Raw genomic sequence first — 10,968 nt, 5'->3', positions numbered from 1 at the left:
CCCCAGGAGCACACCCCCAGCCAGCCTCACCCCCTTCCTCCCCCCCGAAACAAGCTCCCCAGGAGCCGGTCCCAGTGGAAGAAGCAGGGCAGTGATTTATTTGCACAGAGTATGTGCCCGTAGGATGGAGCTACCGCTGCCGTGGCTGAAAAGAGATTTGGGAGAGGGATGGGAATGGAGCAGAATTCCCTGGAGGTGCCCTCTGCTCCGTGCCTCAGTTTCCCCTTCTGTAAAGCAGCCCCCTTTGCTAAGGGAGGAGCGGAGAGGAGTGATGCTGGGACAGACCGATGGCCACTCCTGGGTCACTGCCCAGCTCCCGTGGCTATGCCAACACCTCTGGCAGGGTGAGGGCTCTGTCTGCCAAGCTTTCCTTGTTTTGAGGCACCCCCAGCTCCCTGCAGTCACCCCAACACGGGCAGTTGCTCAGGGCACCCGGGCACTTTGCAGCTTAAGGTGTAGAAGGAGGAGCGGAGAGACAGGACAGGCTGGTGGGGAGATGCTGGGGGACAGCCACAGCTCCCAGGAGGAGATCAGGCCAGGCACATCCTCACCTCCCCACCCGGCTGGGCTTTCCTGAGCCTCCCCTCTGCCACCATCAGCCCTTGGACTCCAGGAGAGGCTTCCCTGCTCCCACCACCACGCTCTCTCACTCCCTGCCTTTCCCAGCCCCTGAGCACCCACCCCCTGGAGATGAACACCCACCCAACCGGGGCAGGGAAGGGGAGGCTCTGCCAAGCCCAGGAACCATCTGCAGGCTTAAAACAGCCCAAAATGCAGCCGCCCTGAGGTGGGGGCTACAGAGCACCCAGCCCAGGGTGCTGCTGGCAAGGCACTGGGTGCAGCCAGGAGCACCCCAAGTTGATGCTCGGTCAGAGACCGGAGCAGAGCCACACTGCCCGACGCTGCCTGATGCAGCACAGCCCAAGTGCCACAGCCCCATGGCAAATCCTGGGCTCAGGGAACCCCCTGCACCCAACCTCGGCCCCCAGAAAGCACCCTGGGGCTGCCCCAGCCCAGAGGGACCCAGCTGGGAGGACCAGCACCCCCAGTCTGCCATCTCCTCCTTCAAATACCCGGGCTGAGCCTGCTGGCTCCGGGGGGTGGGGGCATAGCTGCTGCACCCCCAGGGCTGGGGGAATAGCTGCTACCTGTCCCCCCAGGGCTGGGGGAATAGCTGCTATCTGCCCCCCCAGGGCTGGGGGAATAGCTTCTGCCCCCCAGGGCACACAGCACTCCATCTCCCCCCCACCCTGTCCCCAGGGATGGCCGCCAGCCCTCAGCCTGGCACAGGGGAATAAAACTCCGCTGCAAATGAGAACTAATCTCAGCAATTTGAGCGGCTGCTGCTCTTCCCACCGAGAAATCTTGCTTAGCCGGCGGATTTCTGAGTTAAATAAAGATGCCAGGGCGCAAGCTCTCCCCGCATGAGAGCCCCCTTTGCCGGCTGAGCGCCTGTGCAGGCTGACCTCAGCGAGGAGGCTGCTCGCCGGGGCTCGGAGGGCAGTGCCGGTGGGAGATGGGGCTGGGAATCCAACACCTGGGCTGCCCGTGGGCTCCGTGAGAGGCTGCAGCCCCCCCCCTGGGAGAAGAGACCCCACCGAAGCCACATATGACACTGGTGGGGCGGTGGGAGATGGGGCTGGGAATCCAACACCCGGGCTGCCCGTGGGCTCGGTGAGAGGCTGCAGCCCCTCCTGGAATAAGAGACCCCACTGAAGCTGCATATGGCACTGGTGGGGAAGATGGGGGGGGATGAGCCACAGAGACCAAACGAGTGGCCTGGGGGCTTGCATGTGGTGGTCACTTTGCCAAATCTTTGTGCATACACACACACACACACACACACCCCCAAGGATAGAAGAGCAGGATGAAGTGAGTCACTAACGATGTGCATCACTAATGATGCGCAGCTGTGGCTGGGGAGGAGCACGGGCAGCACTGGCCGGCACCGAGGGGCTACAAGAAGAGCAGGGCTGAGCCACAAACAGTGGCTGGGGGCTGTGACCCGAGGGTGAGGACAGGTGCCCGGCTCTCACGGCACTTTTACAAGCTTGGTCATGATGCCACGCAACCCCCCGTGGGCATGCTGCCCTCCCTGCAGCCCCCTGCCAGCATGGGGGGAGACACGGTGAGTAAGGACAGAGAGACCAGCAAAGAGTCCAGCTCTCTCAGCCTCCCTCCTCTGCTGCACCGGGCACCCCCTGCCAAGAGAGAGACATGGAGACATGTCTCCCCTCCCCATGGACACAAACGGGCATCTGGGCCCTTGGAGGGACTGGGAGGCCCTGCAAGCCCTGATGGTTGCCAGGCTCCTGCATCCTTGCCCAGCTCTGCCCCATCAGGCTGCTCATCCCCTCCTATCCACCGGCACAGGCACGCTTCCACAGCAGTGTCTGCGCCCCCCCAGCTCCCCGCACCCCAATACACCCTCTACCACTATGTGCTCTGCACCCCATGGCACCCCTGTGCCCTCCATCCCTACCCAACCTGCATCCCCTGCACTACCCATCATCTCACCCCCCACCCCAGTTCACCCCCATTCCCCCCCAGTTGCCGGAGAGCCGGGCTTCCCATCCGGAGCTGGGAGGAGGCTGGGGGGTGGGAGGGGGATCAGGCTGCCAGAGTTGGGGTTGCCCTCGGATGCACCCTTCAAACACACGCCGGATGCCAGTGCTCGCCCCTGCACCCCGTTGCACGCCGCTGCCCGCCTCTGCCTGCAGCCTGCAGCCCCCTGCTTCTGCCTGCACCCCTGGGGCTTGCTGAAAAACCTCCTGCCCTCGCACCAGGCACTTACAGGACCCAGTGTGTATGGGGTGGGGGGTGTGTGTGGAGGGGGGGGTGCCTAGGACACGCAGCCACAACCGCCTGCTCGCCCTGCAGTGTTGCCCCCCTCCCCGACAAGCCTTTCCCTTCGCCAGGAGGAAGAGCTCGTCCGTGAGAGCCGCTTCTACTTGCGAGGCTACGGGCTGGGCCACTGCCTGCAGCCCAAGGATGGGGCTGCGGAGGGTCCCAGCATCTACAGCCCCCCCCCCCCGGCCGGGGTGCTGCTGCGGGAAGGGGAGAACCTCCACAGGCGCTACATCGACCGGGCCAAGCGCATCGACACCGTCTCCCGAGCCGTCTTCCCTTTCACCTTCCTGGTCTTCAACATCTTCTACTGGGTGGTCTACAAAGTGCTGCGCTCGGAGGACATCCACTCGGTGCCCTGAGGCCCGGAGAAAGCGTGATGGCCGCTCAGTCTGACCCCCCCACAGTGACACAGGGTGCCACGAGCTCAGCCAGAACCATGTTTCCCTCTGTCCCGGAGCAGCGGCACAGCCGGGCTGGGCCTCAGAGCCTGGAGACGTGGCAGCCCCCATATCCCTTTGGATGCCGGGGCACCCAGGGGGGGATCAGCGACCCCAGATCCCCACAATTAGCTGGAGAGAGGGACCCCTCCTGCAGGGTGTCACCCCCGGGTACCCAGGGATGCTGTGCTGCTGGGGGAGCCCCAGGTCCCCAGGGATGCTGCACCGCCGTGGGGCAGGGGGGAGCCCCTGGTGTTTTGGGACACTGCACAGCTGGTGGCCGGGGAACACCACCTTCCAGCCAAACACCCTCCACCCCTCTGCACCTTCCACTTTTCCACGCTGCATCACCGAGCCCTTGGGCCACCAGCAGCCAGGCCAGAGGCTGCAGCCCTCTCTCCTCCCCTGGCCCGCAGCTCGGTTGCAGGAAAGAGCAAGCAGCACCCCTGCCTGCACCCAGACTGTGTGGGGTGCTGGCTACGGCCCCATAGCCCCCAGGCCAGCAACGGACAGGGCCCCTACAGCCCCCCAACCAGCTCCAACGCACAGCAAAGCAGCCGGTCGGGGATGCTTCCCTCCCTGCAGAGCCCAGGGCTGCCCGTGATGCCCATGGCCGCAGGCAGGACTGTGGCAGGGACGCTGGGCAGGAGGTACCCTTCCCTCTGAGGAAATGCCAACCCCGGGGCAGGCAGCAGGTGAGCCCCATCCTGCTGATGGGGAGGGGGTTTCCCTCACCATTGCACCACCTGCAATCCCACCATTGCAGCCACAGGTGGGATCTGCTTGGCACTGAGGAGCTGGCACTGGACTACCTGCAGGGTAGGGTCCACAGCCCGTCTTCCAGGAGGGATTTTTCAGGATGAAAGTCGTGGGGACAGCTTGGCCGATCCCTTCGGAGGAGCAGAGCGAGCGGTGGCATCCCCAGGCTGCTGGGTTCCCAGGGCACAGCAGTGCCAGCAGAGAGCTGGAGGTGAAAATCACCCTGTTCCCCAGCTTTCTCTCCACCCCGGAGCCCAGGCATGGCGTCCCCCAGGGGGGGGTTCAACCCCCACTGCTCCTCCACCGGAGAGGAGAGCATCCGAAACCTCAAGAGGACAAGCTCAGCAAGGCTTCCAGCCCTCCAGACCTGGATATCCTCCGTGCTTAGCAGGAAATAAAAGCAGTAGGTGATGTTTACGTAGGTCCTACAGAGAGAAACGTGTTGATGCTCTCCTTTCCCCCTGCTCACAGCCAGCCCGGGGGGGCTCGCAGCCCAGCAGGGTCTGTGTCCCCACGGCCCCAGGTGGAGGACATGGCCCAGGGTCTTCCAGGAAGGGCAGAATGGAAAAGGGAATTGCCCTTTTTCTTGGAAGCTGAGGTGCTACCCATGGCATGGCGAAGGCCCTGGTGACCTGCTTGTCATGGCCAAAGGGACCCTGCGGGGCAGGGGGACGTGGGTGGGAGGCCAGCACTGCCTGCTGAAGCCAGACCAGGGCAGGAACCCCCACCATGGCCCCTGGGTAGGCATCACCCTCTCCCTTGCATGACTCACTGGGAGCAAAGCCCCACACCCCACGCCCAGCCCCCCCGAACCCCACAGAGCGCTCACCTGCATGCACCCATTTCACAGACGGGGCAAGCAGAGGAACAACTGGCCCCAGGCCATTCCCAGGACCCACCAGGATGGGCCAAGCCAGCTCCACCCCACCACCACGCATGCCTTCCCCACCGGGGTTCCCCGCGGGGCCCCACCGTGTGTCCAGGCCAGGCTTTCGAGACTCGTTTTTGGGGAGGCCCCATTTGGAGGCGGAGGAAGGGGTGCACCTCGCCTCGCCCAGCACCCTTGAGGCCGAGCCCAACGGGGAGGTGCCAAGCCACCCTCTAGCAGCGGTGGGTTTTTAAACAGCATCGATCTTCCTACGCCAATAAAGCTTTTGTGGGATTTTCAGTGGTGTGCGGGGGGTTTGTCTCTGCTGAGCACCCTGAGGCCAGCTCCAGCTCCCGGTGGGGACCTCCGTGTGTGGGAGGGACATGGGGACGAGGGTACAACAGCCCTGTGGGGACAGGAGCCCTGAGCTGCCATTGCACCCAGGTATCGTTACCTCCGTGGGTGATTTTCCTGGCGTAATTAGGGGTGACTGTGGGTTTTATCTCCCTCCTGAGATGCCAGCAGGGCTGGGTGGGAGCCACCTGCGAGCTCCCAGCCCCAAACCCCATCACCCTCCTCCTCTCCCCAGCTCTTTGGGGCGCTCCCCGTGGATCACCCCAGCTCCTTTCCACCCCAGGCAATCTCGGCCAGGGGACCCAAAATGGGGCAGATGTGGGGTTGGGGCGGGGGTCCCCACCTCTGCAGTGGAGCTCAGACACCCGACCATGGGCGAGCGGCCCGACGGGCGAGCCTCCCCCTGCGGCCCCTTTGCAGCGCCTTGCTGGGTGGGTGCCAGCCTTACAGAGCTGCCAGCTGTCCCCGGGGGGCTTACGCCAGCCCTGCAGTGCCACCCGGGGCTGGTTCTTTTGTCCCCAGCTGGCGCGGGGGCAGGCAGAGCCCACAGCTGAGGGCCGAGCGCCCAAAGCAAACATCAATCTCCCCTCTGTCCTCCCGGCCAAGTCCCACAGACCCGTCTCTGTTGGTACCTCACAGCCCCATCGCCCGCCCGGCCCCACGGAGGATCTCCTGCAGTGGGGAGGAGAGAAAGCGAGGTGCCCCCACGCCGATGTGGGGCTGGGGTTGTTCTTTAGATGGGACAAAGCAATCCCCCCCTCTGAGGTCTTGCTCTTGCCCCCCACCTCAAACCTAGAGAGGACGCAGCCAAGGGGAGAGGGGGGAGATGTTTCACGCCAGCGCGGTGCGTCCAGAGAACCAATGAGTCCCAGAAAAATGAAAATGGTAAAAACCCAACACATCCTTCTTAAGCTAAAGCTCCCGGGTCCCCACACACTGGTCGTGGCAAGGTGAGGGGGGCTCTGCTGGCACGGAGCTAGCAAAGGCATGAGGAGATCGCTGCCCACAGCCCCACAGGGCTCAGGTGTCCCTGGAAGAAGTTTCAGCTCCTGTCCCTGGTCCTCCCAGCAGCCCAGTTTGGACTGGGAGCCACTGGGACACCTACACAGCTGCAGGGCTGTCACTGCCCTCCAGCACGCAGCTCCAGCAGGTCCCTCACACCCTGGGGACAGTGGCAGAGGCCAGGCTGGGGATGCTGAACCCTGCGCTCTCCCACAGGTCACAGCGTGGCCAGGGGTCAGCCCAGGTGGCTCCATCCCTCAGGAAAACCCACAGCCTTTGGTTGGAATGGGCTTTCCTTTTCCTACCTGGGGCTGTGCACTGGGGGACACGTCCCAGCCACCACAGGAAGAAGCAGTGGGCACAGGAACAACAACCACGGCCAAGTTAATTGCTGGTTTAAATGGAAATTAGTGGAGTTACACCAGGTTATGGGGCTCCCAGAGAGTAAAATGAGCATCATTGGCACTGGTAGCTTCCCGACAGCCTGCCAGTGGCACACCCAGAGCTGGGCAGCCATGGGCACACACAGGTTTGGGGCAGCATGGCCACTTGCCAGCCCCAAAGGGTGCCTGCATGAGCCTGAGGAAACGTGCCCATGGCTGGGCACTGCAACAGCATGGCAGTTAGCTCCCTCCTCCAGCAACCACAGAGGGCCTGATCCTGCTGGAGCTGAGCTCTGCCGCTGTGCATGGTGGCATCGGGGAGCCAAACCTTCCCTTCCCCCCCACTTCCAATTCCCTCACGGAATCATGGAATTGTTGGAGTTGGAAGGGACCTTCTAGAGATCATCTAGTCCAACTCCCCAGCCAAAGCAGGGTTGCATCCAGGTGGGTCTTGAAGATTTCCAGAGAAGGGGACTCCACACCCTCCCTGGGCAGCCTGTTCTGGTGCCATCACCTCACCAGCACCTCTTGCCTGCACCCAGAGCCTGGAGCTGCCTTGGAGCGACGCTGACTGCCAGAGGTTTAGCAAACCACCCTGTTCGGATGGATCGATGCCCAAGGGACAGCTCATTCCATGCTGTTTGGGACATCAGGTTTGGAGCCAGGTGAGTTCAACCCAACACAAACAAGTGACAGCCCTGCCAGGGCTCTGAGCACTCAGCACCCTTCACACTTCGCCCAGGCATGGATTATTTATTTTTTTTTTAAGAAAATATCCAGCTCCAAAGTCAGCCAGACAGTCCTGAGTGGGCCAGGGCTGCTCCTTACAAATGGGGAAACTGAGGCATGAGGAAAGCACCAGGAGCTGGACTGGCAGGGAGCCCTGCTGGGATCTGGCCATGCCACAGTGCACGGAGCCCTCGTAGGACCAGGGACCTACTGAGGCCAACCCTGTGAGGGCAGGATCCTTCCACCCCAGGAAAGCTCCAGGTGTGGGATGTTCAGGCAGCGTGAGCCCCAGCCCTCAGCATAGCTTCCTCCCCTTGGAGAGAGAAGCCCAGGAGCCAAGGGGCACTTTGCCCCCCAGGGCACCCCTGCCATCTAAGCTGCAGCATCACACCACAATCCATCACCTCCACCCCCTCAGAGGGGCATCGCTGGTGCCCTGCCAAACCGCATGCCCCCACGGCCACATCCACCACCCCCCCAGCATCCCTTTGGGACCATGGAGGCCATGGGGCACCCCACAGGCTCCCCAGCCCATGGACAGGTGGGTCAGGTACTGCCAGGAGAGGGGCAGGGGGGCAGGCAGGACACTCAGGAAGGGGTAGGGAGGGAAGGCTGGAGCCTGGGGACATGCAGGGATCAGCCCTGCAGCGCTCCCAAGCCCTGGGAATACGGGATAACTGCCTGCCTCCGGGCTGGGGGTTTGCACAAGCTCCCAAGCCCTGGGAATACGGGATAACTGCCTGCCTTTTGCACAAGAAAAAAAAACAACCACAAAGCGATGAGGTTTTCCAGCCCTCAAAGTGGCTTGTTTTGTCCCACTTTGAGGGGCTGGAGCGCAAAGGCTTCTCAAGGGGCAGGGGGAGGACGCCGCCACTGAAACAAGGAGCAATTATCAGGCCAGAGGCTCTGAAGAGCTTTTGTTCCCTGGATGCGCCAGAGCAGGGATGGGAGGACACCTAGCGAGATGCCTCGATGGCCCCGCGCACCAGCGGCACCCAGAGCCCATCACCGTGGCAGTCCCCTGCCCCACAGCGGTCCCATCCTGCTCCCCTCTTCCTGCCATGGTGGGGCTCCAGGAGGAGAGCTCCAGCGAGGCCGCAGGGGCTGATCCAGCCCTGGGGGAGATGAAGACTCGGCTCCTCATTCCCCATTTCTCACTGCTACCTTGGCAGGGAGAGCCTCCATGTCTCCCCGAGAGGCCACACACGCTGCCAACACTGATACCTCCGGCAGGATGAGCCCCAGCAGTGCTCACAGCTAGGCAATTCCTGCAGAATTCCTGGGATTAAAGCTGGGCCTCACCTCAGAGACTGCTGACCGGGGATGCAGGTGCCCCTTACAGCTCCCTGGGTTCTGCTGACACCTGCACTGCCCTTTCCCAGAGGTGCCCATCTCACCCCCTCAGCCAAGAGGATTTTCCTGGTGCAAATGGTGCAACGTCCAGTGATGATGACTTTTATTCTCGTGGCTGAACTTCTTTGAGGGCACAATCTTTGAGTGCAAAGGTCATAGAATCATAGAATGGTTTGGGTTGGAAGGGACCTTAAAGATCATCTAGTTCCACCCCCCCTGCCCTGGGCAGGGACACCTCCCTGAAGAAAGCCTGGTGCTTCAAAAACTGATTGTAATCAGATGCTTGTACTGTGGTAATGCCCTACTGCTGGTGTTCCTGGCCTGGAGGTGGTCCTGCCATCCTGGTTGTTCTAGGGATGTGAGCTCAGAGATCTGGGTGGGCACAGGCACCCGAGGCAGAGACAGGCTGGACCCAGCCCCCCCGGGGATCCCCACAAGCAGGCAGAGTGGGAGCAAACAACCCGGCCGTACCCCACGCTCGGTATCAGCCTCTGGATCCAGCCCCGAGCTTCTCTCTGCTCCTTGGATCCCTGCAGGAGGACACCCAGGCTCTACAGAGACCCCATGCCCCTTCCCTACCTCCCAGCGCCTTAAAACACCCTGAGCTCACGGGAGGGACCCCACCAGCTCCTCAGCACAACCGAGGGACACGACAGCCCCAGGCTCCACACCCGCCGTGCAGGCAGGACAAGATGGGTGCAACCAGAGAATCATTCAGGTTGGAAAAGACCCTTGGGATCATCAAGTCCCACCACCTACCCTGCTCTACAAAGTTCTCCCCTACACCATACCCCCCAACACCACATCTAAACGACTCTTAAACTCATCCAAGGATGGTGACTCAACCACCTCCCTGGGCAGCCTGTTCCAGTGTCTGACCACTCTTTCTGTGGAGAATTTCTTCCTAATGCCCAGTCTAAACCTGCCCTGTTGCAGCTTGAATCCATTCCCTCTTGTTCTATCGCTAATTACCTGGGAGAAGAGACCAGCACCAACCGCTCTTCAACGTCCTTTTGAGTAGTTGTAGAGTGATGAGGTCTCCCCTCACCCTCCTCTTCCTCAAACTACACACTCCCAGCTCCCTCAATCACTCTTCCCACCATTTGTTCTCCAGGCCCTTCACCTGCAAGGCGCTCTCTAAAGAAGCCCTGTGACACCAAACCCCTCCTCCTCCTCCACCGATGCTGGACAAGCTGCCAGGCCCAAGGAGATGAAGGCGGCTGTGTCTCCGAGGGCTGAAGGACCCCAGGGGCGCTCAGAGGGTTGTGGTGACAAGAGGAGGGACGAGAACGGGGACGGGGGGCTCCCAGGGGGAAGGTGCCGTCGGAGTGTTCACTCGCAGCACGTTTTGAAGACCGGAGCCAAAACCAAGCCCCGGGCCGGTGGGGAACAACCCCCCCCACCCTCCCTCCGCAGGACGCGGTGCTCACACGGTCAGCGGGGACACGGCGGAGCGCGCACAAACCCACCGTCCCCGGTAATTCCTCCGCACCCCGCCCCCGCGGGACCGTTCCCAGCAGCGGGGAGGAGGCTCCCAGCTCGGGGAGGAGGCTCCCAGCGCCTCACGGGGCGGGCGCGCCTCAGCCCTGCCCACGGCGGACCCCGGGCAAACGACCCCGGGCAAACGACGCCGGCCTCGCCCCCGCCGCCATATGCACCGCCGCCTCGCTCACGTGACCGCCACCCCCTCACGTGACCGCCGGGAGAGGGGGCGGGCTGAGGTGCTCTCCGCCACCCGCGATTGGTGGAGGGGCGTGGGGGGCGGCGCGGCGATTGGTGGATCGGACCGCCCATCGGCGGCGGCGGCGGGCAGCCATGGCGGCGGGGCGGTGGGTGCTGCGCTGGGCCCTGGCGGCGGCAACGGCCGTGGCGGCGACGCTGGCGCTGGACAATGGGCTGGCGCGGACACCGCCGATGGGCTGGCTGCAAGTTGGGGCGGGGGGCGGAGGGGGGGGGTACAGGCCGTAGGGGAGCCCAGGTACCGGTGACAGCCGGCCCGGTGCGCTGCTCTGCGGCGCTGTCACCCGGTGTGCCCTCCCTGTGGCAGGGCGGAGAGCCAGCCGGCGGCAGGGCCTTGCCCGCCCGCCTCCGCCGCCGGTGCGCTCCCGGTCGGTGGCTCAAAAACCGGGCCGCCACCTTCCTTCTCCCTTTTCTTTCCCGTGCCCCAGCGAGCAGCTCTTCGTGGAGATGGCCGACGTGATGGCGGCGGAGGGCTGGAGGGAGGCGGGGTACG

At 63.3% G+C, this 10,968-nt stretch overlaps 2 protein-coding genes across 2 annotated transcripts in view; both read left to right on the top strand.

The window, feature by feature from the left end:
* Nucleotides 1-4,480, top strand: part of LOC106895517 (glycine receptor subunit alpha-4) — an 8,488-nt gene extending 4,008 nt beyond the window's left edge. Inside the window, exon 8 of the mRNA XM_014954954.1 lies at nt 2,919-4,480. Coding sequence (XP_014810440.1) covers nt 2,919-3,209 — 291 coding nt within the window. The 3' untranslated portion in view covers nt 3,210-4,480. The remainder of the gene's footprint in view (nt 1-2,918) is intronic.
* Nucleotides 4,481-10,550: 6,070 nt separating this feature from the next.
* GLA (galactosidase alpha) overlaps nt 10,551-10,968 on the top strand; it is a 7,270-nt gene continuing 6,852 nt past the window's right edge. The window contains exons 1-2 of the mRNA XM_014954904.1: nt 10,551-10,699; nt 10,904-10,963. Of these exons, the coding sequence (XP_014810390.1) occupies nt 10,551-10,699; nt 10,904-10,963 (209 nt within the window). The remainder of the gene's footprint in view (nt 10,700-10,903; nt 10,964-10,968) is intronic.

Source organism: Calidris pugnax, unplaced genomic scaffold, assembly GCF_001431845.1.
Source record: "Calidris pugnax isolate Ruff unplaced genomic scaffold, ASM143184v1 scaffold38, whole genome shotgun sequence".
NCBI lineage: Eukaryota > Metazoa > Chordata > Aves > Charadriiformes > Scolopacidae > Calidris > Calidris pugnax.
This window is presented reverse-complemented; position numbering and strand designations above follow the sequence as displayed.